The sequence below is a fragment of the Cydia fagiglandana genome, chromosome 16 (genome assembly GCF_963556715.1).
Source record: "Cydia fagiglandana chromosome 16, ilCydFagi1.1, whole genome shotgun sequence".
Taxonomy (NCBI): Eukaryota; Metazoa; Arthropoda; class Insecta; order Lepidoptera; family Tortricidae; genus Cydia; species Cydia fagiglandana.
In genome coordinates, this window is record NC_085947.1 from 8,274,827 (window position 1) to 8,298,852 (window position 24,026).

The 24,026-nt window shown below is 37.8% G+C and overlaps 1 protein-coding gene across 1 annotated transcript in view; it reads right to left on the reverse strand.

The window, feature by feature from the left end:
- LOC134671901 (high affinity cAMP-specific and IBMX-insensitive 3',5'-cyclic phosphodiesterase 8-like) overlaps nucleotides 1–5,531 on the reverse strand; it is a 114,813-nt gene extending 109,282 nt beyond the window's left edge. Inside the window, exon 1 of the mRNA XM_063529761.1 lies at nucleotides 5,045–5,531. Within this exon, the coding sequence (XP_063385831.1) occupies nucleotides 5,045–5,512 (468 nt within the window). The 5' untranslated portion in view covers nucleotides 5,513–5,531. The remainder of the gene's footprint in view (nucleotides 1–5,044) is intronic.
- Nucleotides 5,532–24,026: the final 18,495 nt, after the last annotated feature.

Here is a 24,026-nt window from a genome sequence, read left to right on the forward strand (position 1 = left end):
TTAAATTGTGTAAAAGCTTCCTACGTACTTACCAGTGGCGGATTTCCCATAAGGCACAGTAGGCCCGGGCCTAGGGCGCACACAGGCGAAAAATCAATAAAAGTCGGACAAAACCTAAACATTCAGGATTATTATATAAATCGTATTAATGCAGGTTTGCCAACTAATAAAAACAAAATTACAATTATATTATGACATTTTATTAAATTTTGATCATAATATCTGGTTCTTCTAAAAGATTTAAATTTTGGCATATGGGAAGCGACTTTTTACTACCCAATTTTCTTAGTCCTGTTATATAAGGATCAGAAGACACTAAAAGTCTTTTCCATAGCCATTTGCCTAAAAAAAATGTGACTAAGCGCTCATGCTTGATTACACTAGTCATCGATTAAAATGAAAATTTTGTTAAAACGTCGCGTAAGGTCGCATAAAATAATGGTTGTATGTTAAAACCCAAGTTCTGTAGTTTCTAAAATTGATAATATCAAAACCGGATCTATCAGGAAGTTGTACTTTTCTCCTTGGTGAAGTTGAACAATGTGCAAAAAATACAAGACATTACACTTATTTTTTTTTATAATAAACAAGCAAGCATAGCTATCAAAAGTAACTATTAGTAATTAGGTTATTACCTCCTAGAAGGGTATCCATCATTAAATCACAACTTTCTGAAAGCAAACGATAAATAAGTAAGCACATAAGTAACACTCGCAGAGCAGTAAAATATTCGCCTTTGAACAAGTCGAACTTTGGAATGAGAACGTGTCGCGTAGATGACTCTAACATGAAAATGATTATGCGAGTAGCGTGCACTGTTTATTGGACTACCCGCTAAGATTGGTTTTTGCCTGTTGGGGCTACTTAGAAGTTTTTTGGTTTTGTCCGACTTTTATTGATTTTTCGCCTGTGTGGGGCGGCGAGATATTAGGGGCGGCAAATTGTGACAAAAAATTCGCTAAAAATAACTCAAAATTAGGTCAGGCAACGAATTCTCAAAAAAAGATACCTATAGAGGGAAATGCTTGAAACACAATTTTTGACTTTGTACCTAACTTTATTTGGACTATCTAGGAGGTGAACATATCAAAAGTCCCCGGCCGTAGCCCTTGAGCCGGGGGAAGAGAGAGGTTTGAAGGTCACATTTTTTTCAGTTTTTCGCTTATATCTCGGAAACTATGCGTTCTAACGACATGATTTTTATACAAAATGAAAGTTGGTTAAATTTGCTACAAGCTACAATTTTTACGATATCTGGAGGGTCCCCCAAACTTATGCGCGAATTGCGGCGCGAAGCCGCGAACGCGAGTGTGGCGTCGATTTCGCATATTATTGACGCCTTCGCGCCTTGTTCCCTGTTTATACCCTATAAACCGTACCGTACCTCAAAAGGAAAAAACGGAACCCTTATACTCGTGCGTCTGGCTGTCCGTCTGTCACAGCCTATTTTCTCCGAAACTGCTGGACCAATTAAGTTGAAATTTGGCACACATATTATGTAAGTTTGTGACCCAAAGATGGACGTGTAACGTAAATAAATGAATTTTAAATATAGAGGCCATTTTTGGGGGGTAAATGAGAAAATTTAAAAATAAAGTTTTTCAAACTATATCGTGTTACATATCAAATCAAAGAGGTCATTGTAAAAATCTGAAATATTTTTTTTATAATTTTAGGATAAATAGTTTAGCAGTTAATCAAGAAAATAGGCAAAAAAATGTTGTTCTTGTTTCTTTTTTAGATTTTTTGAATGTTTTTGTAGGTACATAAAAAGTCAATGTTATTGTTAAAACTGTCACTTAAAATGAATAAGTATTTGCTTATTTTTTTCGTAAAACCTATGTCCCTATGATTATGTCACGAGGACATATAGTTTCTGAGATATGATAAGCGAAAAACCGAAAAATGTGACGTTCAAACCAAACCCCCCTACTTTTGATATGTTCACCTCCTAACGAGTCCAAAAAGTTACTAAGTATAAAATGTGTCCCAAGCATTTCCCTCTATAATATATCTTTTCGTTGCCTGATCTAAATCTAGTCAATATGATGGGTGCTGATGCTGAGAAAGGGGCGGCTACAAGGCTTGGGGCCTAGGGTGGCAAAGACTGCAAATCCGCCACTGGTACTTACGTAACCAAAACGTAAACGTAATAATCAAACAATACCAAAGTTTGATTATTTGTATGATTTGGTATTGCTATAGAATGATCTACAATATAGTTTCATTCATGCCCTCTATTATTTTAGGAGATTATTCAAGTTTTTCGTACTGACCCGTATTCTTTGTCCGCGAGTTACTTTTATGGATCCCATTACTAAGGCGTTTGATCTACATAAGTATTTAAAAAAATATTTGTGTATTAACTAGACCGACCAAGTGCGAGTCGCTTTTCGGTGAAGGAAAACATCGTGAGGAAACCGGACTAATTCCAATAAGGCCTAGTTTACCCTCTGGGTTGGAAGGTCAGATGGCAGTCGCTTTCGTAAAAACTAGTGCCTACGTCAAATCATGGGATTAGTTGTCAAGCGGACCCCAGGCTCTCATGAGCCGTGGCGAAATGCCGGGATAACGTGAGGAAGAAGGATTTGTGTATTAACTAGACAAACTTCACTCCACTGCATCGGGGCTCGTATATGTACATATATTTAACATACCCAGTCAGTTTCCTGTTTTTGCGGTATCGCCTTGTTCGTATTACGATGTGACTAGTGGTTTTGAACAAAGAAAAAATATCGATTCCGGCCTCCCACAACGCTACCGGTGAGATTGGATGTTCAGATTTTCTTTCAATATCAGATATTTGCATACATTGTGCAGCATTCCTGCTCCATATAGTACAATAGATTAATTCTTTCAGGTCAAGGTATTGTGTGGAACCATGCCAGGTAAATCAGTAGGCTTTGTCCGAGTATCGTTTTACAATAAATAGACTTAATACCGTTTTTTATTCTAGATTGAACTAACTTCATGAATCGAAATACGGTTAGAGGATAAGATTAAACATAAAATATGGCGTAGAGTGTGAACATTAGAATTCTCCTTTATAATAAGTTTTTTGGCAAAAGTTTCATTTTTGGTACAAGCTTTTATCGCTGACTGTACTTTTCTTCCCACAGGCAACTAATACTCATCGAGACAATTCTAAAAACCCCAAACACAATAAGGTTTCGTTGTTTTATCACATGAGTTCCTATGTCAGATCAGATCAGATCAGCTCAATGACACCATTATATTGCATTGTCACTTACGACTTACGTAATATGTATGCAAAATTTCAGCTCAATCGGAAACCGGGAAGTGGATCAAATTTAACTTGCAAGATTTGATTACAGACAGGTCAGGCCCCTGTTTCACCAACGTGACAGGTGCAACGAATTGTAAAATCACTGTTGCTGACGTCACAGGCATCCATGAACTACGGTTACCGCTTACCATCGGGCGGGCCGTATTCCTGTCTGCCACCATCATTGTATTATCAAAAAAAACTTCATGATATCAGAAAAAAACAGATATTTCTCTTGCTAAGTTTATGACAATTGTCACAAGAAACACTACAATTGTCACGAAATTCCGACATATAACTCATTACCTGTCAAGAATTACCTACAATTCTTCTAAATCTTTGACAATTGTCAGAAACTTCGCAGGAGAAATATCTGTTTTTTTCCGATATAATAAAGTTTTTTAAATAATACAATGATGGTGGCAAACAGGAATTAATACGGCCCGCCCGATGGTAAGTGGTAATCGTAGCCCATGGATGCCTGTGACGTCAGCAATAGTGATTTTACAATTCGTCGCACCTGTCACCGATGTGGAATTGGGGCCAGGTGAAAGTAAATAAAAGCTTGTAAAATAGTACATGAACTGTAATAATTACCTACTAGGTAAAGTCGGCGTCAACAGTAGCGGTAGGTATAACGTGCTTATATGTATTGTGTATTATTTTTGTGTTTTGAATTTTACTTTCACATTCATATTTCAAATGACCTAACTTACGATTTACGAGAAATAAAAAATAAATAAAATGCGTCATGGCAGCTCTTTCAATACCTGGATCATTCTCAAAAAAATGTTACCGGTCTAATTACCGCTACCCATAAAAAATTATGAAAAGAGTCGTGGCAATTAAATTCTCTGAGAAATACCCGCCTATGTGGTTTCGTAACACAATAACTAAATCAATACATTCTTTATTATTTTATATTATTGCGGGGTTTTGATTAAAACAAACAATATTAATAGGTATCCGAAATCCCGGTATAACCGCTCAAATGTGCTCATACACGTGACACATTATCTTAAAATCTGTAACGTGAATGTTTTGGTTACTAAATAGAGTGAATCACGTAAAATATGGGTATTACATCTAACTGCTCTCTCTGTGACAAGCTTTACTTAATCCCACTTTGTAATTCAGACAATGTGCCCCTAATGAACAACGGAATCGAAAACGATTTAACTTCAGTGAACAAAATTAAATCAGTGGATTTATCGTATTTTCGAACCGCACGATTTTCTCGTCTCCCGTTGTCGGACAAGTCACATTTTTGAGGTCACGGTCCTAACCTAATTAGTCAAGTCGTGTTCTGCAGGTAGACTACGTTTCGTTTATATTGCCTGGCTGCTGTTTGACAAAAAAATGTGCCTATTGGATTTGATAATACAGTCTAATTAGTAACATCAATAAGATTAAAAACTAAACAAATCTAAATTAAAATAGATCTAAAAAGGGCCCCGCGGCATTGGGCCGAAGATGCTGGCAGCATTCCCTCGCTGAATGGCAATATTAATGCGCTGCGAGAGAAAGCTGCCAGCTCTCTGGCCACCGGTAGTATCGACCAGCTTTTCGACAGTTCTTTAAAAAGAACATGTGCGCTTGGACTCCACGGCCCCAGTGTCTCGACACCGTAGGCCTCAAAATGGTATTGGGGGACGAGACCTCATTTGGAATTTGGATTTGATTAAGTTATGAAATATACTTAATCTTGAACCAAAAATTCCGTCTCAAAACTCAGTTGTAGATTTGAAAATTACTTACCTCTTCTAATTCATCTTCTGACTCATCCACTTCAGAGTCTTTAATACTATTTGTTTCTTCTTGTATATTCGTCAAGAAAATACTGGGCCTAATGGACACCCGATTTCTGTACTTCGAGTGTCTCTTCTGTGATTCGGTAATTTCTAACGAATTATCGCTACTAGCAAATTGGTCATAAAAATTGTCAACGTTCTCCTCTTCTTCGAAATGTGCCACTTTTTCTTGAAAAGCTTTCCGTTTCTCCTCGGAAGAAAGCCGTCTTTCAGTGACGCGTCTGAAACCATCAGAGTGACGTCCAGTTTCGAAAGCGTGCAGCGCAGGAGAGCGGTATTCGTATTCCAAATCAAACCCCCTGTCTTCAAATAAGCTTTTGAATTTCGCCCAACATCCCAAGTTCTTTTCTTGTTGTTCTTCTTGATTTTCAACTTGAACTTGGTTAGTGCGAGTCTTATCCACGTTATTTGCCATACTGTTTATCGTACAAATGATGCTGGTTTACTGACGAGGCTTCCGAGGATTATCCACGGGAAGTATTATAATACTTAATCCGCTTACTATCCGATAATACTGTGATTTCGTGATTGACGAACTACATATAATAGTACGATTTCGATAGCGGAAAACGTATCTATAGGTACTTATTATACCTAAGTAGACTGTTAAATCAAATCACTTTCAATGACTCAATCAAAGTTAAAACGTCATGGCGCTAGTCGATCAACCATTTGATAAATTGGACTGGTGACAGAGGTATCACTAGTTCAACTATTCCGGTCACGTTGTGATACAACTATTACACTTTTTGCAACTCATTCACAGATATCCTATTTTAACACATGTCACATGTCACATTTTGTACACATTTTCATGTTTATGCTTTGCACATTAAAGAAATAACTAATTATAAATTGACGCGCCACCAAACGTTTGCGTAATGGCGGACTCCAAGAAAGACTAGTACAACCATTCATAATAACGATTGTCTTAATGTCTGATAGTCGTGATAAGAATATAACACCCACATTATCAATCAGAGCCCCGCTGATTAAAATAATTTAATCATTGATTTTCATCAGTATGCCGAAGTATTTTGAATCAGTTATCACAATCGGCCCTGTTAACCTAGATAATAGACAAGATACCTTCTAAGTTAGTTAATAACTAAATTATTTTTAAATAATTTTAACTTATAAGAGTATTTAATAAAGGCGAGCGGCCAGTGTCCTGGGAACAATGCCTCAGGCTAATTTAGGTTTAGACTTATGATCATTTCTATACTTATTTGTCAGATAAATAAACAATGTACTATAAAGGCGATAAGTAAAATAGCGGAAGCAGTTATAAAGTTGACCCAAAAATTTTTTATTAAGCTATGAGCTTCATCACATATGTTCCTTGAGTAATTCTAAGCATTTCAAGCCTGGGAGCCAATAAGAAATGTGTGTCTACTCGGATTTGTAATGGATTCAAACTTTCAACACCTTTTTAACCCTGTTAGGGGATGAATTTTACAAAACGCTGAAATTACTTTTCCTGTCTTTTAATAATATCCCCAAATACAAAGATTCAAGTCCCGCGTTCGAAAATTTTTTTGATATCCATACAAACTTTCAACCCCTTTTTCACCACCTTAGGGGATGAATTTTCAAAAACGCTGAAATTAGTTTTCTTTTATTTTAATAATATATCGTTTTACGAAGTTTCAAATTCCTAGCTTAAAATAAGACTTGAACCCCATACAAACTTTCATCCCCTTTTTAACCCCCTTAGGGGTTGAATTTCTCAAAATCGCTTCTTATCTCTTGTACACTTTATAAATGTAATCTAGTGTGCAAATTTCAACTTTCTATCATTTGTAGTTTCGGCTCCGGGTAGCAAAAATCTCCAACCAAATTTTTCACCTTTTTACGTTTTTCTTGTAAAATTACTATGAAACTGAAAAAAAACAAATATCAGCAATGAATTCTACATCTTTGGTTTATACGAAAATGATACCAAACTTGCCCTAGTATCCACCAAGATCAGAATAGATTTTTTTTAAAGATGACGGGTGGCGGCCGTCTTTGTACCCCACCCCCCCCCCACCCTAGGCTAGAAATGCTTAGAATTACTCAAATATCAGATGTGATGAAGCTCATAGCTTAATAAAAATTTTTTGGGTCATGTATGGCAGCGTTACATAACTGACTCCAGTAAAATAAACACATGTAAATACGTGTTGACGTACTCCTGGTCTTTAAATACAAGTCATGAACTTATTTATTACACTTTTTTTATCGACTTTTGCTTTTATATTTAAAGGGACTATTTAAATACTGAAATGGTAAACAATTTCAAAAACAACGAAACTAGACCAGGATTCAAACCTAGAATTCTATAACTTGCATCCTTTAAGTGGCCTGTATTCTCTGACCTCCACCGGCCAGGTGCCAGGATCCCGTAATAAGGATAGTATAACTAGACAGATATTGTTGCTTTTGAAACCTTTGACCATCATCCGGGGCTAGCTCTTAGTCTTTCACATGTTATTTCCTCATTCATGAATAAACTAGTTCTTTCATGTAAATAGTACCCTACTTAGTATCCAAAGCTTATAGCTTACATACTATAAGCTAAGCTCCGACAAAACATCCGGCCGCTGCTCCATTCTGCAGAATTGCTAAATTAAGCCGTTCGAAGGTTAAGTGGATAGTGGAATAATACCTTCCTGATTTGCTCCCTGAATAATGACATTAAAAAGAATGGGTTTATTTTTCGATATTTCAATTCCATCTCCGTTGTGGCCTCCAAAACTTCAAATAGAATAAGTACCTACTTTATTTGTTTACACAACAACGTCATAATTTGATGTTTGAATGCGCTTATACACCGTGAAATTTTAGTGGTTGTTTTCCCGCAACGAAATGATTCTGCTATCGATATACAGTCGATGTGTAATCTTTTTTTTAAATAATGTTAAGAAATGCCATATTTATAAATGTGTCGAACGAAACTCGAAAGTGACCTAACACCAGTATAGTACCTACCTAATTCTTTTGAGTGAATGAAACAAAATAACCTAAAAACCGGGCAAGTGCGAGTCGGACTCGAGCACGAAGGGTTCCGTACCATAAAGGAAAAAAAAAACGGAAAAAAATGCAAAAAGAAAACGGTCACCCATCCAAGTACTGACCACGCCCGACGTTGCTTAACTTTGGTCAAAAATCACGTTTGCTGTATGGGAGCCCCACTTAAATCTTTATTTTATTCGGTTTTTAGTATTTGTTGTTATAGCGGCAACAGAAATACATCATCTGTGAAAATTTCAACTGTCTAGCTATCACGGTTCGTGAGATACAGCCTGGTGACAGACAGACGGACGGACGGACGGACGGACAGTGAAGTCTTAGTAATTAGTAAAAGTAGTTCCATTTGTTTTTCCTTCACACATTTTACGTGCAGTTAGTTTGCAGATCCTTAAAAGGAAACATAACAAGTTTGGATCAAGGGTACACTACACGATTCCGAAATATTTTATGCCGAATTTTAGAATATCGAATTTTATTATTCCGATTTTTAAATGCTCGATCCATCATAATTCCGAATGTCGTAATTACCGAACGATGAAAATCACGAAGTTTTATATTTCCGAATAGCAAAACCGCCGATTTTTTAAAATTCCGAACCACATAATTCCGAATATTACAATTCCGATCGTAAAAAATACCGAATTTAACATTTACGATTGTTGAAATCACGAATTCCGAATTGTCATTATTCCGAAATTTTGAATTCCAATTTGACGTGATTCCGATTTTTTAAATTCCGAATAACGAAATTCCGAATTTGTTCATAATAAATAATGATACCTACGTCGTTAAAGTAAGCAGAAATGCCTTTTAAAATTTCCTATTTTACATAATATGTATTATAAGAGTTACTCACAAACACAATTTTTCAACATAATTATGTATTATGTATGTTTCTACATAATTGTGTATGTAGTTAGTTCTGTTTCTAAAAACACTTTTCTGTGGGGGGTTACAGTTCTAACCTAACCCGCTTTTCTAGTAGCGGTTAGTTTCTGTAAAGGTCGCAGTTCTAACATAACCCAACCCATTTTTCTAGTAGCAGCTGGTTTCTGTAAAGGTCACAGTTCTAACCTAACCTAACACATTTTTCCAGTAGCAGTTGGCTTCCGTGAAGGTCGCAGTTCTAACCTAACCTAACCCACTTTTCTAGTAGCAGTTGGTTTCTGTGAAGGTCACAATTCTAACCTAACCTAACCCACTTTCCTAGCAACGGTTGGTTCCTGTAAAGGTCGCAGTTCTAACCTAACTTAACCCACTTTTCCAGGAGCAGTTGGTTTCTGTAAAGGTCGCAGTTTTAACCTAACCTAACCGATTTTTCTAGTAGCAGTTGGTTTCTGTGAAGGTCGCAGTTCTAACCTAACCTAACCCACTTTTCTAGCAACAGTTGGTTTCTGTAAAGGCAGCAGTTCTAACCTAACCTAACCCACTTTTCCAGTAGCAGTTGGTTTCTGTAAAGGTCGCAGTTCTGAACTTACCCATTTTTCTAGTAGCAGTTGGTTTCTGTGAAGGTCGCAGTTCTAACCTAACCGAACCCACTTTTCTAGCAACGGTTGGTTTCTGTAAAGGTCGCAGTTCTAACCTAACCTAACCCACTTTGCCAGTAGCAGTTGGTTTCTGTAAAGGTCGCAGTTCTAAACTTACCCATTTTTCTAGTAGCAGTTGGTTTCTGTAAAGGTCGCAGTTCTAACCTAACCTAACCCACTTTTCTATTAGCAGTTGGTTTCTGTAAAGGTCGCAGTTCTAACCTAACCTAACCCAATTTTCCAGTAGCAGTTGGTTTCTGTAAAGGTCGCAGTTCTAACCTAACCTAACTCTCTTTTCTGGCAACAGTTCGTTTTCTTGGGGGTTGCAGTTCTAACCTAATCTAACCCACTTTACAGACAACAGTTCGTTTTCTTGGGGGATGCAGTTTTAACTTAACCTAACCCACTTTTCTGGCAACAGTTTGTTTTCGTGAGGTCGCAGTTCTAACCTAACCTAACCCACTTTTCTGGCAACAGTTTGATTTCGTCGGGTTGTAGTTCTAACCTAACCTGAGCCACTTTTCTGGCAACAGTTGCTCCGCAACTGCTCCGGCGCTGCGGGCATAGCAGCCTCTTGGCCCTTGCGTAGTAAAGCGCAGGCACTAATGCTCGCCTCAGCCGCTTCGGCTGCTCTGCGCTTTGCTACAGCGGGCGTGCTTCCCCTCCGCGCCTCTATCTTTTTACATACACTCTAGGTGTAGGACAGACAAGACGACGTGGATGTGGGGTGCTCCGATTCGGATTTTGGTTAGTGAGACTTAAAAAAGTGCGTTTAAATCTTATTTTGAAAATCACGAATTTCATTATTCCGAATTCACAAAAGATCGAATTTCTGAATACCGAATTACTTTATTTCCGATCGGTCAATGATTTTTCGGAATAGACAAATTCGAGAAAAATATTTTCGGATTTTTTCTAAATCGGAATTTTAAGCTTTCGTCCATATGAAAATCGGATTTTAAGTTTTCGGAAATAACACAGTCGTGATTTTGTTCTTTCGTGGTTTTCAAAGTCGTAATTTCGATATTTCGGTCATGTAAAAAATCGGGATTATGAAAATCGAGGTTATGAAAGTCGGAAAAACGTATTTCGGAATATTTGGGTGTTCCCTTGGATCAAGCTTTTAATGATCAAAAACTTAAACAAACACTTAAACTTCCCGATACCGCAATAATTGTTCGAACTGCAATCCGCCACGTTCAATACACAATCACCTCTGCCCTGTGCATGTGGTGGCGTTTGAAACTGCCCGTGGTTAAGCAGCCGCTGTGTTGCGGCGACAATTGTTCGTCCGTGTGGAACTTGGGGGTTTAAAATCCCCCGAAGACGCAGCGACTGTAAATGGTCCGGTTCCGCGTAAAGTCGCCGGGCGGCGTGGGAGTCGTAGTTAGCTCTAGCGTACAGCTGCACCATCGCGACGTACTCTAAATTAGAATATTCGTAATGTCGATCCATTTTACTAGAAATAGCAGTGATGACATTGACAGGATCTGTTATCACATTAGTTTAATAAGCAAAGAGGATGTAATTATTCGATTTACCAAAGTTGACACAACGTAATGGCAATCATCAAACTAATAAAAAGGTTTTATTTCAGTTGTCAAACAGTAAAGCACTCTAGCCACTGAAATATGACTCTAGCCTGTTACACAGTTTAAAAAAGTAACATGTGCTTGTTTATTTGTTTATCTGTTTACAATATCGGGAACTGTCGTCGACTTGCAGTTTTAGCACAGAATAAGTAATAGTATTATCATACAGAACGGACACGCACCGCCCCGCCCCGACTCGGATTACCTCGCCCCGCGACTGAGTTCTGACGGACTCCTGACGTACGCTCAGTTCGGCTAGCGACGCCGCGACGCGATGACGCAACGTTCAAAATGCCGGTGTATTGTGCGATGTACGGGTAGTACGGATACCTACTTATTGTAGAAATGAATAATAATATAGTTTTCCAAAGATAAGAAATATGTATCAGTAAATAAGGCTATACTTTTGCGTAAAAATAATAATATCATATGAATTAAAACCCGTTCGTTGAATTTGTGAATGTTATGTGTTTAATATTTAAAGTACCTAAGGTAACTAGACCTTCTACACAGATATTCTTCGTAAATGTTTTATTTTTAGTTTAACACTCTTTTCACAAAAAAGAACTTGTTGGTCGCGGGACATTCGCGTTTGATTTTTAATTTAATTTTAAGAATTGAAGAAATAATTATGTATGTTATATAAAATAATCAATAGGCATCAACAATAAGGTACATTTAATAATGGCGTGTTGAAAGTCCAATTACGTGCAGGACTATAAACTGACAAAGCCAATTCAACAATTGGAGCGAAATAAAACATAAACCTATATTTTGTTAAACATAAACCTATATTTTGTTAAACATAAACCTATATTTTGTTTTTTACGTATTTCGGTCGAATTATGCAACGCAGCGGGCCGCTCGTCGTGTCCTTCGGCCGGCCTCGGCAAACCTCGGCTTCGCCTTCCCCGCGCGCCGCACGAGTCAGCCCTAAGCCACTTACTCACACAATGACGCGTGTACAGACGTGCCGTGCACACATATAAACGCAAATGATTTTCGATGTATGGCGTGTCCGCCCTGTGGTTTTAGTGTGTTACTATTGTTTTTCGCTTGTTCGAGTTTAGGTTATTTTTTTTTTGTAATTTTTTTTTTGGAAAACAGTTTATTTATAAATTTGTCTATTATAATTCGAAAGTACTACCGATAGCAAATCGCCCTGCCGCGTGGAAACAACCACTAAAATTTCACGGTGTATAATAGAATTCTCGATTTGCTGAGGAAAATAAGTGAAACCCGTGAACCTCAGAATACATGGATGGGATAGATGCTGAGACAGGACTTATAAGGTTTACCCATTCACCGCTCAGCTCTGGAGTTGCGTAAATACGAGAAAATCGGCGTGTTATGTTATGATATGAACACATTTTATTATTAGGCCCATAGTAAGAACTACTACTAGGTACTATTGAGATATTGTTAGGTAGTGATAAACGCATCCGTAAGGTAAATGCCCGAGTCCAGTAAATTAAAGTTTAACCACACTAGTTGCGTATGCAGCAATGATCGCTTCGCAACGTAATAAGCAGGCGTAGGGCGCACAACGCAAGCAATATGACAGCTGACATATCGTTATTTGCACACGCGACTCTACGCAAACAGCCGGAATAATGCTGCATAAGCATGTATTGGCAGTTTAGAGCTACATAAATGACGTATGTAGGTAGGTACTTGTAGAAGTACGACTACAAGATATTTAAAACGAATCGCACCTGTCAGAGATAAGAGATAGTGAAGAGAAGACGCGTACTTACGGTGACGTCGACTAGGGGCTCGTCCTCGGGCGTGAGCGCCAGTGAAGATCGCCGGCCGGCGCGCGCGCCCGGCGACCCACTCGAGCTGCCTGCGAACAACAGGAACCACGGTTAGGCACAGAATGAATAATTCTACCGTACGGAAAGGAAACTTCCTACAAAACCGAAGTTTGACAGCGGTTCAAGGTAGATTCATGCTGTCCCTTTCTAATATATGGCGCTATTTAGGGTTGTCAAAATTCAATCCATTATCTTATCTGTGTTCGTGCACGCAAAGGGACGTCAAGTTGTGTCAACCCTAATAATTGCTCGAAGCAATGCGGAGCCGAGCGGAGCCGAGTTTGGCCGAAGTCAGGAGTTTCGCATTCCTGGGTTAGGGCAATTATTCGGCTAATGTACGATACCCACCGACCGGCTGGAGTCTGGCCGCGCCGGCGCGCATTTTCAATGTGTTATGTTATATTATGTATGGCAAAAGCGATGGCATGCGTTCGGAGCCGATCGCGTCCGCGAGCAGCCGACAGGCTTGCGGCCATACAAATGTGAAATGCACCGCCCGTTTCCCGTCCGCCCGTTCGGTGGGAAATTGGGAATCATACTTAAGTTTTCAACATCATACTTTCATTACTCTGAACTCGAGTCCAAGTCGCACTTAATCGATACAGTTTTGTATTGAAAAGTCATCATTGTCGATTGTCGATAAACAAAACACTGCACCGATCACGTGAGTGGAACCATTTTTTGTGGTACCGTGGACCTATGTCACAGACGTTAGTTAGGTTTTACTTTACCAAGCCTCTACGTCACTCTTATGGTAACATTCCATTTCTGACCGCCGCTGCACTACTGGTACTGAACGCGTCAATTTCCATAGTAAAATGAACAGTAGTGCAGCTGTCGTTGGAAATGGACTGTCACCTTTAGTGCACTACCGAAATAAAATAGTGACATATTTCACCCGGAACTGATGAACACCATAGTTAGAATACTCGCCCATTAGCTTATTGAACTTTATTGCGAAATGCATAAAATGTGTTCCTCGTGCGACTGTGCGAGGTCGGGTATAAAATATCGTATTCAACAAGGACCAGCATCGGTATTCCAACTTTCTCAATTCAATTTGATCTCGTGCGTATTACGTTGTGTGTGTCGTAATGTTAGCAAAAGATACGAGCGAAATGTACTAAAAATAATGTCAAATCAAGTCATGCGGCTCAAGTTGTTTACGTAGGTATACAATAACATACTGCCTGTGATATTGCCTATAGTCTGTATCTTTAGGTAGGTATTTAAATAAAAGTAAACAAACCATTTGTACATTTTCGGGTAGTTACTAACATTCATTGGTTAACCGACCAATTACAAAACCGCCTGGATCAATGAACGACCTGACTTTAACCAACATTATTTGATCGTGTGATGTTTTCATCTATCCTCAACTCGCTTTACGAGCCATGTGAGGGTAGATTTTGTTTACTTTTATTTAAATACCTAAAGATACAGAGTATAGATATTTTTTTAGTGCCCAATTGATTCATCTTCCCGTACCTGTTACGTCAGTACTACTGACTCAGTAGGTACTTAATCTCAAACTAGCCTAGGTTTCTTTTCTCAAAATTCTCGGGAAACTGTGAATACCTAGAGGTATTTAGGTATACATTATTAAAAGCCATAGACTTAGGAATCCTCTAGACCAAGTTTAGAGCAATTATTTCATACAACCGATGATGCCGAAAATGCGGGGGTGTGCGGGACGAGGTGAGCGAAGTCCCGTGACGTGATTGGTCCATTCAAAGACACGGCACACAAAGACACTTTCGGCTCGAACATGGAGTAAAATACCGTATGCGTGGCAGAGGGGGTAGCGCGACTGTGCTCAGTCTGGAGGATGTTTTGTCTGTGTTAAAAGCCTAAGGGCTGATTTAGACGGCGCGCGAACTCGTATGCGATTTGAGTTACATTGAGGACTATTGATTACATCCAATTGAGCCGACCAATCAAATACCGTAATGTAATGAAACTTGAATGCGAATTCTCGCACTGTCTAAATGAGCCTTAATCGACTGGCATTGTTACGTAATAAAGTGGGTCAGGTCCTTTTTAGGGTTCCGTACCTAAAGGGTAAAAACGGGACCCTATTACCTACTAAGACTCCACTGTCCGTATGTCCGTCTATCTGTCTGTCTGTCACCAGGCTGTACCTCATGAATGGTTAGCTAGACAGTTAAAATTTTCACAGACTATGTATTTCTGTTGCCGCTATAACATATACTAAAATGTACGCACCCCTACGCAGTTCTGCTCGCACTTGTCCGGTTGTTTTTAGGGTTCCGTACCCAAAGGGTAAAACGGGACCCTATTACTAAGACTTCGCTGTCCGTCCGTCTGTCCGTCCGTCCGTCCGTCCGTCCGTCTGTCAACAGGCTGTATCTCACGAACCGTGATAGCTAGACAGTTGAAATTTTCACAGATGATGTATTTCTGTTGCCGCTATAACAACAAATACTAAAAACAGAATAAAATAAAGATTTAAGTGGGGCTCCCATACAACAAACGTGATTTTTGACCAAAGTTAAGCAACGTCGGGCGGGGTCAGTACTTGGATGGGTGACCGTTTTCTTTTTGCATTTTTTCCGTTTTTTTTTTTGCTTTATGGTACGGAACCCTTCGTGCGCGAGTCCGACTCGCACTTGCCCGGTTTTTTTTTTGTTGACATTAACAATATTCGAGCAAGCGAAAGACTCCGACTCCGACTCAAGTGGAATATTGAGCCGGTCAAGGCACGAATGGTTAAACAATAAATTTTGCTCCGGAGAGAAACACAAAATTATTCACCACAACAACTCGAGAATAATCTATTCTATTCTATCTGCCAACATGACTAAACCAAATTTGCACCAGATGATTACTTTGCCAGTTTGCTACACATGTGGATAAAATGCAACTTTCTTTATCTATTTTTGAATGTAAGTACAAAGAGAGCTTTTACGAGCTAGTGTGTTGTTTTTCTAGGGTTCCGTACCCAAAGGGTAAAACGGGACCCTATTACTAAGACTTCGCTGTCCGTCCGTCCGTCTGTCACCAGGCTGTAACTCACGAACCGTGATAGCTAGACAGTTAAAATTTTCACAGATGATGTATTTCTGTTGCCGCTATAACAACAAATACTAAAAACAGAATAAAATAAAGATTTAAATGGGGCTCCCATACAACAAACGTGATTTTTGACCAAAGTTAAGCAACGTCGGCAGTGGTCAGTACTTGGATGGGTGACCGTTTTCTTTTTGCATTTTTTTCCGTTTTTTGTTTTTGCTTTATGGTACGGAACCCTTCGTGCGCGAGTCCGACTCGCACTTGCCCGGTTTTTAATCAATAATTCATTGCTAAACTTATAATTGGTACCTCAGCTTTATTAAAATATACGTAAGCAATTGATTTGCTTTCACATTCAGCAGTATGAACACATAACTCAATTGATAAGGCGCAGTCATAAGTCATAATACACGAAAACATTAACTAAATATGAGATTAAAAATATTTCATTAATTAACCTAATTGATATTTATACCTACGAACGGTATTAATATCAATCATCGGATCTGGCAAATAAGCTAATTAACCTTCGTATATTGCGTTAATACTCGTATTGTTAATAGCATGAAAATGATACAATATAGGTATCTACTTATACGCGCGCACGCGCTGCTCAACTCCCTGCTCGAGGCACAGCCGCAGTGCGATTTATTTGTGAGTGCGATGGGGCGAGTGACGATGGAATGCAAGAGGATGTTAGAAAGAGAGATGCCTAAGAGTACCATACCATAATGAATACATGTGTCTTAGCTGTATATTGTATTGCTATAAATAATGTTAAAAATGCTTTATGTTGTTAATGTGTTCCAATTTGTGCCGCTTTGGCATTAGCTGTAAGGTGCAATTTGTTATTTGAAATAATCTTCGAGCAACACCGGCTTCCGACATGTCGGAAGGGAGGGGCCCAAGCGATATCTCGCCGTACAAATCTTTCTGCCATTTTTCGCGTGGGGAAAGGTGCACACAGTCGCATTTCTCACACACTTACATACAAAATCCAATCTGTAATGACGACACAAATACATAGAAAATGACACACGTCAAAGACAACTCTTGCAAACCTCGATCTCTTTTTGTGTACGGACGAGTGACTAGTGTCACAACACGCACACTAACACATTTTCGTTGAAGTATGTCATTGTATTCTGAGAGATGAGAAGTCGGATTTGTCGCACGACCGATCCGCAATTTGTACTGAGCGAGCAAAATCGATAAATCCAACAATTACTTGAGACTAAAATATAATAATTGTATTTAAATGTAATTTAACGTATGATATGTAAAAAAAAATATTACATGTGAAATGTAACACTTTCTTTTTGTAAATTTGATGTCCCCGACCTCTTTATATAACAAAAAACCGAGCAAACAGGCATTTTTGTGCAGCAGTGTTCACGCGCGCGTCTGGACTCGGTCTAGTGAAAAATCCAAGTGCAACTAGTTTTATTACCCGCGCTAGATTAAATTGACGCGCTAATCTTGTACCTCGGCAGAGGGGAAATAGTGCGAATGCCGCCTCCCTTCCGTGTTGCTCGAAGGAAATAATAAATAAATAAATAAATACCGATAGTACGAACTCAATGGACAATACGAGTATGCATCTCGGCAAATTAATTTGTTTTGCGCACTCAGATGCTGAATTCGACATGTTTAAATGACTGCACGAGACATTACGATCGTAAGCTTTATTTGATTTTATGAAGTAGCGATATTTAGCACCAAGAGACAGACATTTGTTTTTTTTAATGACGTAATAGTTATTTACGATACAAGTGCGGAAAAGAGCAACACGACCGAAGGGAGTGTTTTAAATAGACACGAGTTGCGAATCACCTATTCGCACGTGTATCGTACATCGTTTTACAGTACATATGGCCCTTTAAACTTTTGACATACGCACGAAAAGTGCTATTTTACGCACTAGTGCGGTAAAATAGGACCATATGTGCTGTAAAATACATTTTTAACTCAAAAATCATGAAAACAGCGATAAATTCACATTTTCGACCCGAAAAAAGTTAGTAGCGGGCAAACGCTATAATTTTTATTACTCAAAATGTTTTAATGGTTATTTGTTTTACAACGGGGCAAAGTTGTTGTTTAACTGCTCGTGCTAATATTGATACCCGAGCAAGCGAAAGATTCCAAAATTGAATCACGAGCGTAGTGAGTGGTTCGAAAATGGAATCTTGAGCGTTGCGAGGGTTTCAAAGCACGAGGGTTAAACAAAATTTGCCCCCGAGTGAAACACAAAATTTTTCACCACACCAAGGTAAAGCAAATATTAAATGTAAAATATCAAACCAAATCAAATCCAAATGAATGTTATTAAATATTTATTATCCAAAGTCATCATTTAAAAGTCAATTATACCAGCAAACATAAGAAAACAACTCATAATTTGCATTTGTTTACTTTGCCTCACATGTGGATAAAATGCAACTTTGCTATCAGTTTTTGAAGTGCAAAGTAAGCCTTTCCGAGCTGGTGTGGTGAAAATTCTTTTAAACTATAAAAAACTGGTTCTCAAACAATTGGTACCGAAATTTGTTAGCAAAGAAAAAATTTAATATTTGAATACTAACATTATACGAAAGTCACGAAATTCCCGGAATGAAAGTTACTTGGAGAAGTTGTGTGAATGACGCCGCCAGCCATCTCCTGGCTTTCAGCATTGAATGATTAATTATTAGCAGCTCAATAAAGATGGAAATTAAGTAACTTGTTTCATATTTAACTGTGTGAAAAGTTAAGTGAAATTGGAATAAGTCGTAAAGTTTAAAACGTAATACAATCTTATTAAAGTTTAGTTAGAACTTAACTATTAAATGGATATCAATAATAGACAAATAGTAGGTAATCTTTGTGAAAAATACCTAATGTATCGATTAACTAGCAAACGCAAAGCTGCGCTAGTTTTCCTAAAGTCTGTTCAATTTAAGTCCCTGTTACATTTCGAGTCCCTTCATTTGTCTATTTACTGCATACTTACAGTCCAAAAGTTAAATTATACAGTTTTGAAATTAAGAGGCGTTTTGTATTAAGTGTTGTCGTATTTATTTGTCAAATTGTATACATACTTTACGTAAAAATAAAAATAACTGAATAAAATATAGTTAAAATAAAGCACCTGTCTCTGTGTCATCGCTGCTCCTTCGTCGCATCAACCATCGCTGCACTATGTCGATGCTGGTCTCATCACCAGCCAGCATTTTCCATTCACATATTTTTTTTAAACAATTATGGCCTGGATGCGTCCATTCACATATTCACATTCATTTCACTTCATAAGTTTCACTTTCTATCATGCCAGTATTTTGGCAACTCGTTTCACATTACACCAACAACTTCAAAAACAGAACGGGTAATGTTACGTTAAATACCTCACAGACTATTTTATTAATGCTGGCAATTGAACAAATTACACGCGCGACAAAAAATAAACGTTTTAAAACAAAACTAACTTCTATATATGACAGAGTGCATTCGAGTATTGAATTAATTAAATGACGATCGTCAAGCGAGTGTAAACAGATTGACAAGGCAAGTTTAATATTGCCATTTCAAAATTTACTTTCACGGGATGTTTGACCTTAGTGTTCACGTATTAAGAGCTGTGTGTAATTTGGGTGATTGGTAGGTTTGTTGTTATAGCGAGGAGTTTGTAGAGCGGCCGGTTAGGTAATGGTCGTCAAGTCGAGACAGTTGATCGAAGAAGGGGGGTGAATGTAGGACGAGCGTACAGTCGCCATCAGTTACATCGGAGCGGCCAAGGCGCTCATAAATATCTGAGCACGCCTCTATTGTCAGGGCGTTAGAGTGCGTGTTCAGCTATTGTGAACACCTTGGCCGCTCCGATATATCTGATGGCGACTGTACGTCTGTGAGATCGCCGTGTGCTGGAAGCGACTGCTTGCGACACTGCTTGTTATGCATAATAGGCAAAAGGGGAATATGTGACGTGAGTTTAGAATCTCAGCAGATTCCGTATAGTGTTGCGACTTCGCTCGCGAATAAAAAATCACATAGAATAATACCTAAATGTTAAACGTTGTCGTTTCGTCTGCAAACTAGTAGGTAATTAAGTAGAAAACGCAAAATTTTAAGTTAAGTAAATTGTAAATTGGCGATATTTATATTTTTTGATGACTATATTTTTAAAGTTCAAACCCATTTACATATATTATATTAAGATTCAGCCTACGACTAAAACTGACCTAAAATAAGTAAAACTAAAATTAATGTAAAATTTTGCCTGTTTAAGTATGTAAGGTACTTCCAGCGAGTCTAAATCGGTAAAACTCCTTTTATGCATTATATCGAGGTGCGTTTGTCGTGACTTGTACCTAGACGCCATTTGCTAACGAACCGGCTGCTGGGTTCGATAGGCCATCGTATTGATTCTAGCAATCTGCCGTATTCGAACTTCAAGATATTCACAAGAGACGACACGTACTAGATCCATTCTAGATGCGTTATAGTTTAGATATCAACTAGTTCTCTTTTGCAGCGCAATTCGGGCAACCAATGTCACTTTTACGTTAAAGAGTAAGATATCTATTAGATGTGAATTGGATCTCTAAGTCATATCCTGTGGAAATCATTATGAATACAAGAGTATCTCCAGAATGGCGCAAATGTCTAATTTGACAGGTTAGATCTTAAACATATCGTTATCGTATCTTGGTGATGTCTAAAAGATATCTAATAGATGTCTATTTTAAAATCCGAATCGGGCCCAAAATTGCGACTGCCGCCGAGCAATGTTTGATTTGACGATCTATTGTTGTCTTAGATGGATTATAAATTACTTCTTTGTCAACCCGAAGGGAAAGGACTTTCTTATGGCTGATTGAGCAATTTGACTTAAATGTTTGAAACCTCACAAAAATGAAATGTTTTATTCTGTAATTCTTATTGTAAAGATGCGTTTTTAAGTGTGATGGTTGATTGTTTGCCTGCTGATATTCGTCTAATTGTAAGTATGTATAATCAAAGAGACTAGATAGTATAGAGGGGTCCTGTCATAGTAAATTTTGTAGTCACAGTAAATTTACTGCCATCTATCGACACAGGACTAAAACTCTTACGTATAAAATTATCAAAAAAATGTATATATATGGATAAATGATGTTATTATTTTTATACATGGACATGGGTCGTTCATTCACTGGTATCTATGCGTTAAAATTGTTAAATGTGAAACGGTGTCGTCACGCCATCTAGCCGAGCATAGGCCAAAGCTGTGTGCGCCATCTATCCGAGAATGACTTTTCCTGATTTCCGAGGCACGTTTTTTCCTTAGACTTTATTCATCTTATACGAAGTTACATATGTCTTTGGTATAATAATATGTATGAAGACGTATAGTTCAAACGGGCGGTCATAAAGAAAGCCTCAGATGAGACGTTTATTGTTTTCACCTCTACTATTCTCTGGGGTGTTATATTATTTACCGATCAGTGCCGTAACGTCTAACGTTCGAGTGAACTAGTGTAAGGGTGCTCAACGATACATAGTTGGAATCTTAAGGTCTGGAGTAAATGTACCTACGCTACCGTTGACTTTTGGAACGTGACAGTTTTAGCCACAAGAACATAACAGTTTTGTTGCGATAAATTAATACGAGTCCCGTTTCATCCCAAAATGTTCTAAAACGGTGAGTTTGTAAATACAGGGTTATCAATACACTATTTAGTTATTAATTTATAGTACTGAGAACATTAAGAATACACGGCCTGGAGTCACTCTAGTCTCTCTCTCCATCTCACATTGGCTTGTTCAACAATTCGACTAACTAACGTTTGGTATTATGTAAATTCACGGCCTGATATAAGGCCGCTCGGAATACAACCCTCCGTGAGCTGTAATCAAGATGCGCTTGGCTCTTCGCATGACAAGTCGGGCTCCCCATTAATAATTGCCCACACCAATGGTTCCTCTTAATTACACAGCCGGTAATGCCCCCTCGCCCTTTAATTTTTTTTTTTTTTTTTTTTTAATTTATTTACTCAATAAAAAATACACAGTAATCCATTACACATATTTTTTCGCCAAACTGCATGACAGTTTGTTGGCGAAATTAGTTTGCTATTGTCGTGATGAATGCCTTGCTCAAGGAATGCGTATCTATTAGGTATTCCAAACTTATGTAACAACCAAATTGCTTTATACAATATTCATGTACCCTTTGAAAATGAATTGCTGTCTAGATTTAACGAGCATGCATATTTAAAATTCTATTAAGAAACTAACACGTATTGAAATTTTTAAATGTATTAGACAATTAGGTAAGGGTTTAAACTTTGGACAACGCATTAGAAAAACATATAAAAATGCTATGAGTGTTGCACTTTCCTTGATGATGTGATATGATATAGAAAAGTTTCAAAAAAATCGCATGAATGTCCGAATATGTTCTGTGAATGAATAGTATTCTGCGTGCGTTTTAAAACTTTAAAGTGTATTATAGAATAGAATAGAATAGAATTCTTTATTGCTAAACCATGGTACATTTAGTTGTTACAGTAAAAGGTTGTGAGAACACATGGCACCCTGTTAGAGCATTGCAAATAAAATCTTACATCTAGGTAGTTTATAAGCATTAGAACTATGCCTAATTTAAAATTAAATTAAAACATTTTCACCTACTTAATAGTTGTACCTACTTAACTACATTATAAATCATTATAAGTTTTCGAAGTAGGTACCTACGAGTATCACAAACTTGTAGTTTGGTTTGGAGGTCAATTTGAACTTATATTTGACGTCAAAATGGTATTTATTCGTATTTATTGGTATTTATCCGTGCATGTATTGCCTCGAGCGAGACGCACAGGCGAATAAAAACAAAAATACATCATTCAATGTCAAAATGTAAGTCCTAATTGGCCTCTTGGTTAAAAATCGCCGTCGGCAAGATACTTACCTGAAAAAATGTGATGTGCGTCCTTAAACCGACCCTCAGTTTAGTAAGCCCGGGGCAAGCCCCCTTTTACATCGAGAAATTACATAAGAAAATATCATCAGAAACATTTAGTTTAAATAGAAGCGAGTAACTATTTAGAATTTTAGGAAGTAAAATTCGCTTATAATGCAATTTAGGATTTATTTAACTTGCTTGGCATAGTTATGTACCTACTTTAGTTATAAGAACATATAATAGAATATGACCGGCGTGAAGGTAAGATTAGCATGACAATTTTTAAATTCATTGAACTCATATTCGCGCAAATGTACGACCAAATGAATATGTATGTAGATGTAGTGTAAATATTTACAAATGTTTACGATTGCTAATGCAGCATGCTTAAGCCAATTATTTTTATTTTTTTATAAAAAGTTTATTGGACAAAAATGTACATGCGTTCGAAAGTACCGTAAAATGGGGTGAGTTGGCTGAAATTTGACTTTAAAACCTCGATAAAATTTTACTTTTACATGTGAAAACTGAATGGTGTATACATATAATAAGTGGTTCGGACGTTTGTTTTTTATTTTGGGTAGTTCCATTTCATAACTTTGGCGATAAAGAGGAAAACCCACCTCACCCCGTAGTGCCTCGTATTTGGGGTGAGAGGGTTTTTCATACAAAGGTGATTTTGGAAGATTGTTGTATAGATATTTTTTTATTATGCGTATTACTATAGCCCCATTTTAAATTAGAATACATTATTTTTGTAGCAGTAGCCTTAAAATCCCTTCTCACCCCCCTCTCAAACCTTCTCTCCCTATTCATAACCAAACTCTCCCCGCGAAACCTACTCACCCCGTGTGACGGTATACTATGTTTTCCTTGGGTTTTATTATTTTTTCCTTGGGCTTTATTCTTTTTTCCTATAATAAATAGTGTTTATTTATCGTAAACAGGCTGATATAAAATGTAAGAATGTGATGTATTATTAATCGTTTTTTTTAAACTTTTATAACAGTTACGCTGTATTTGT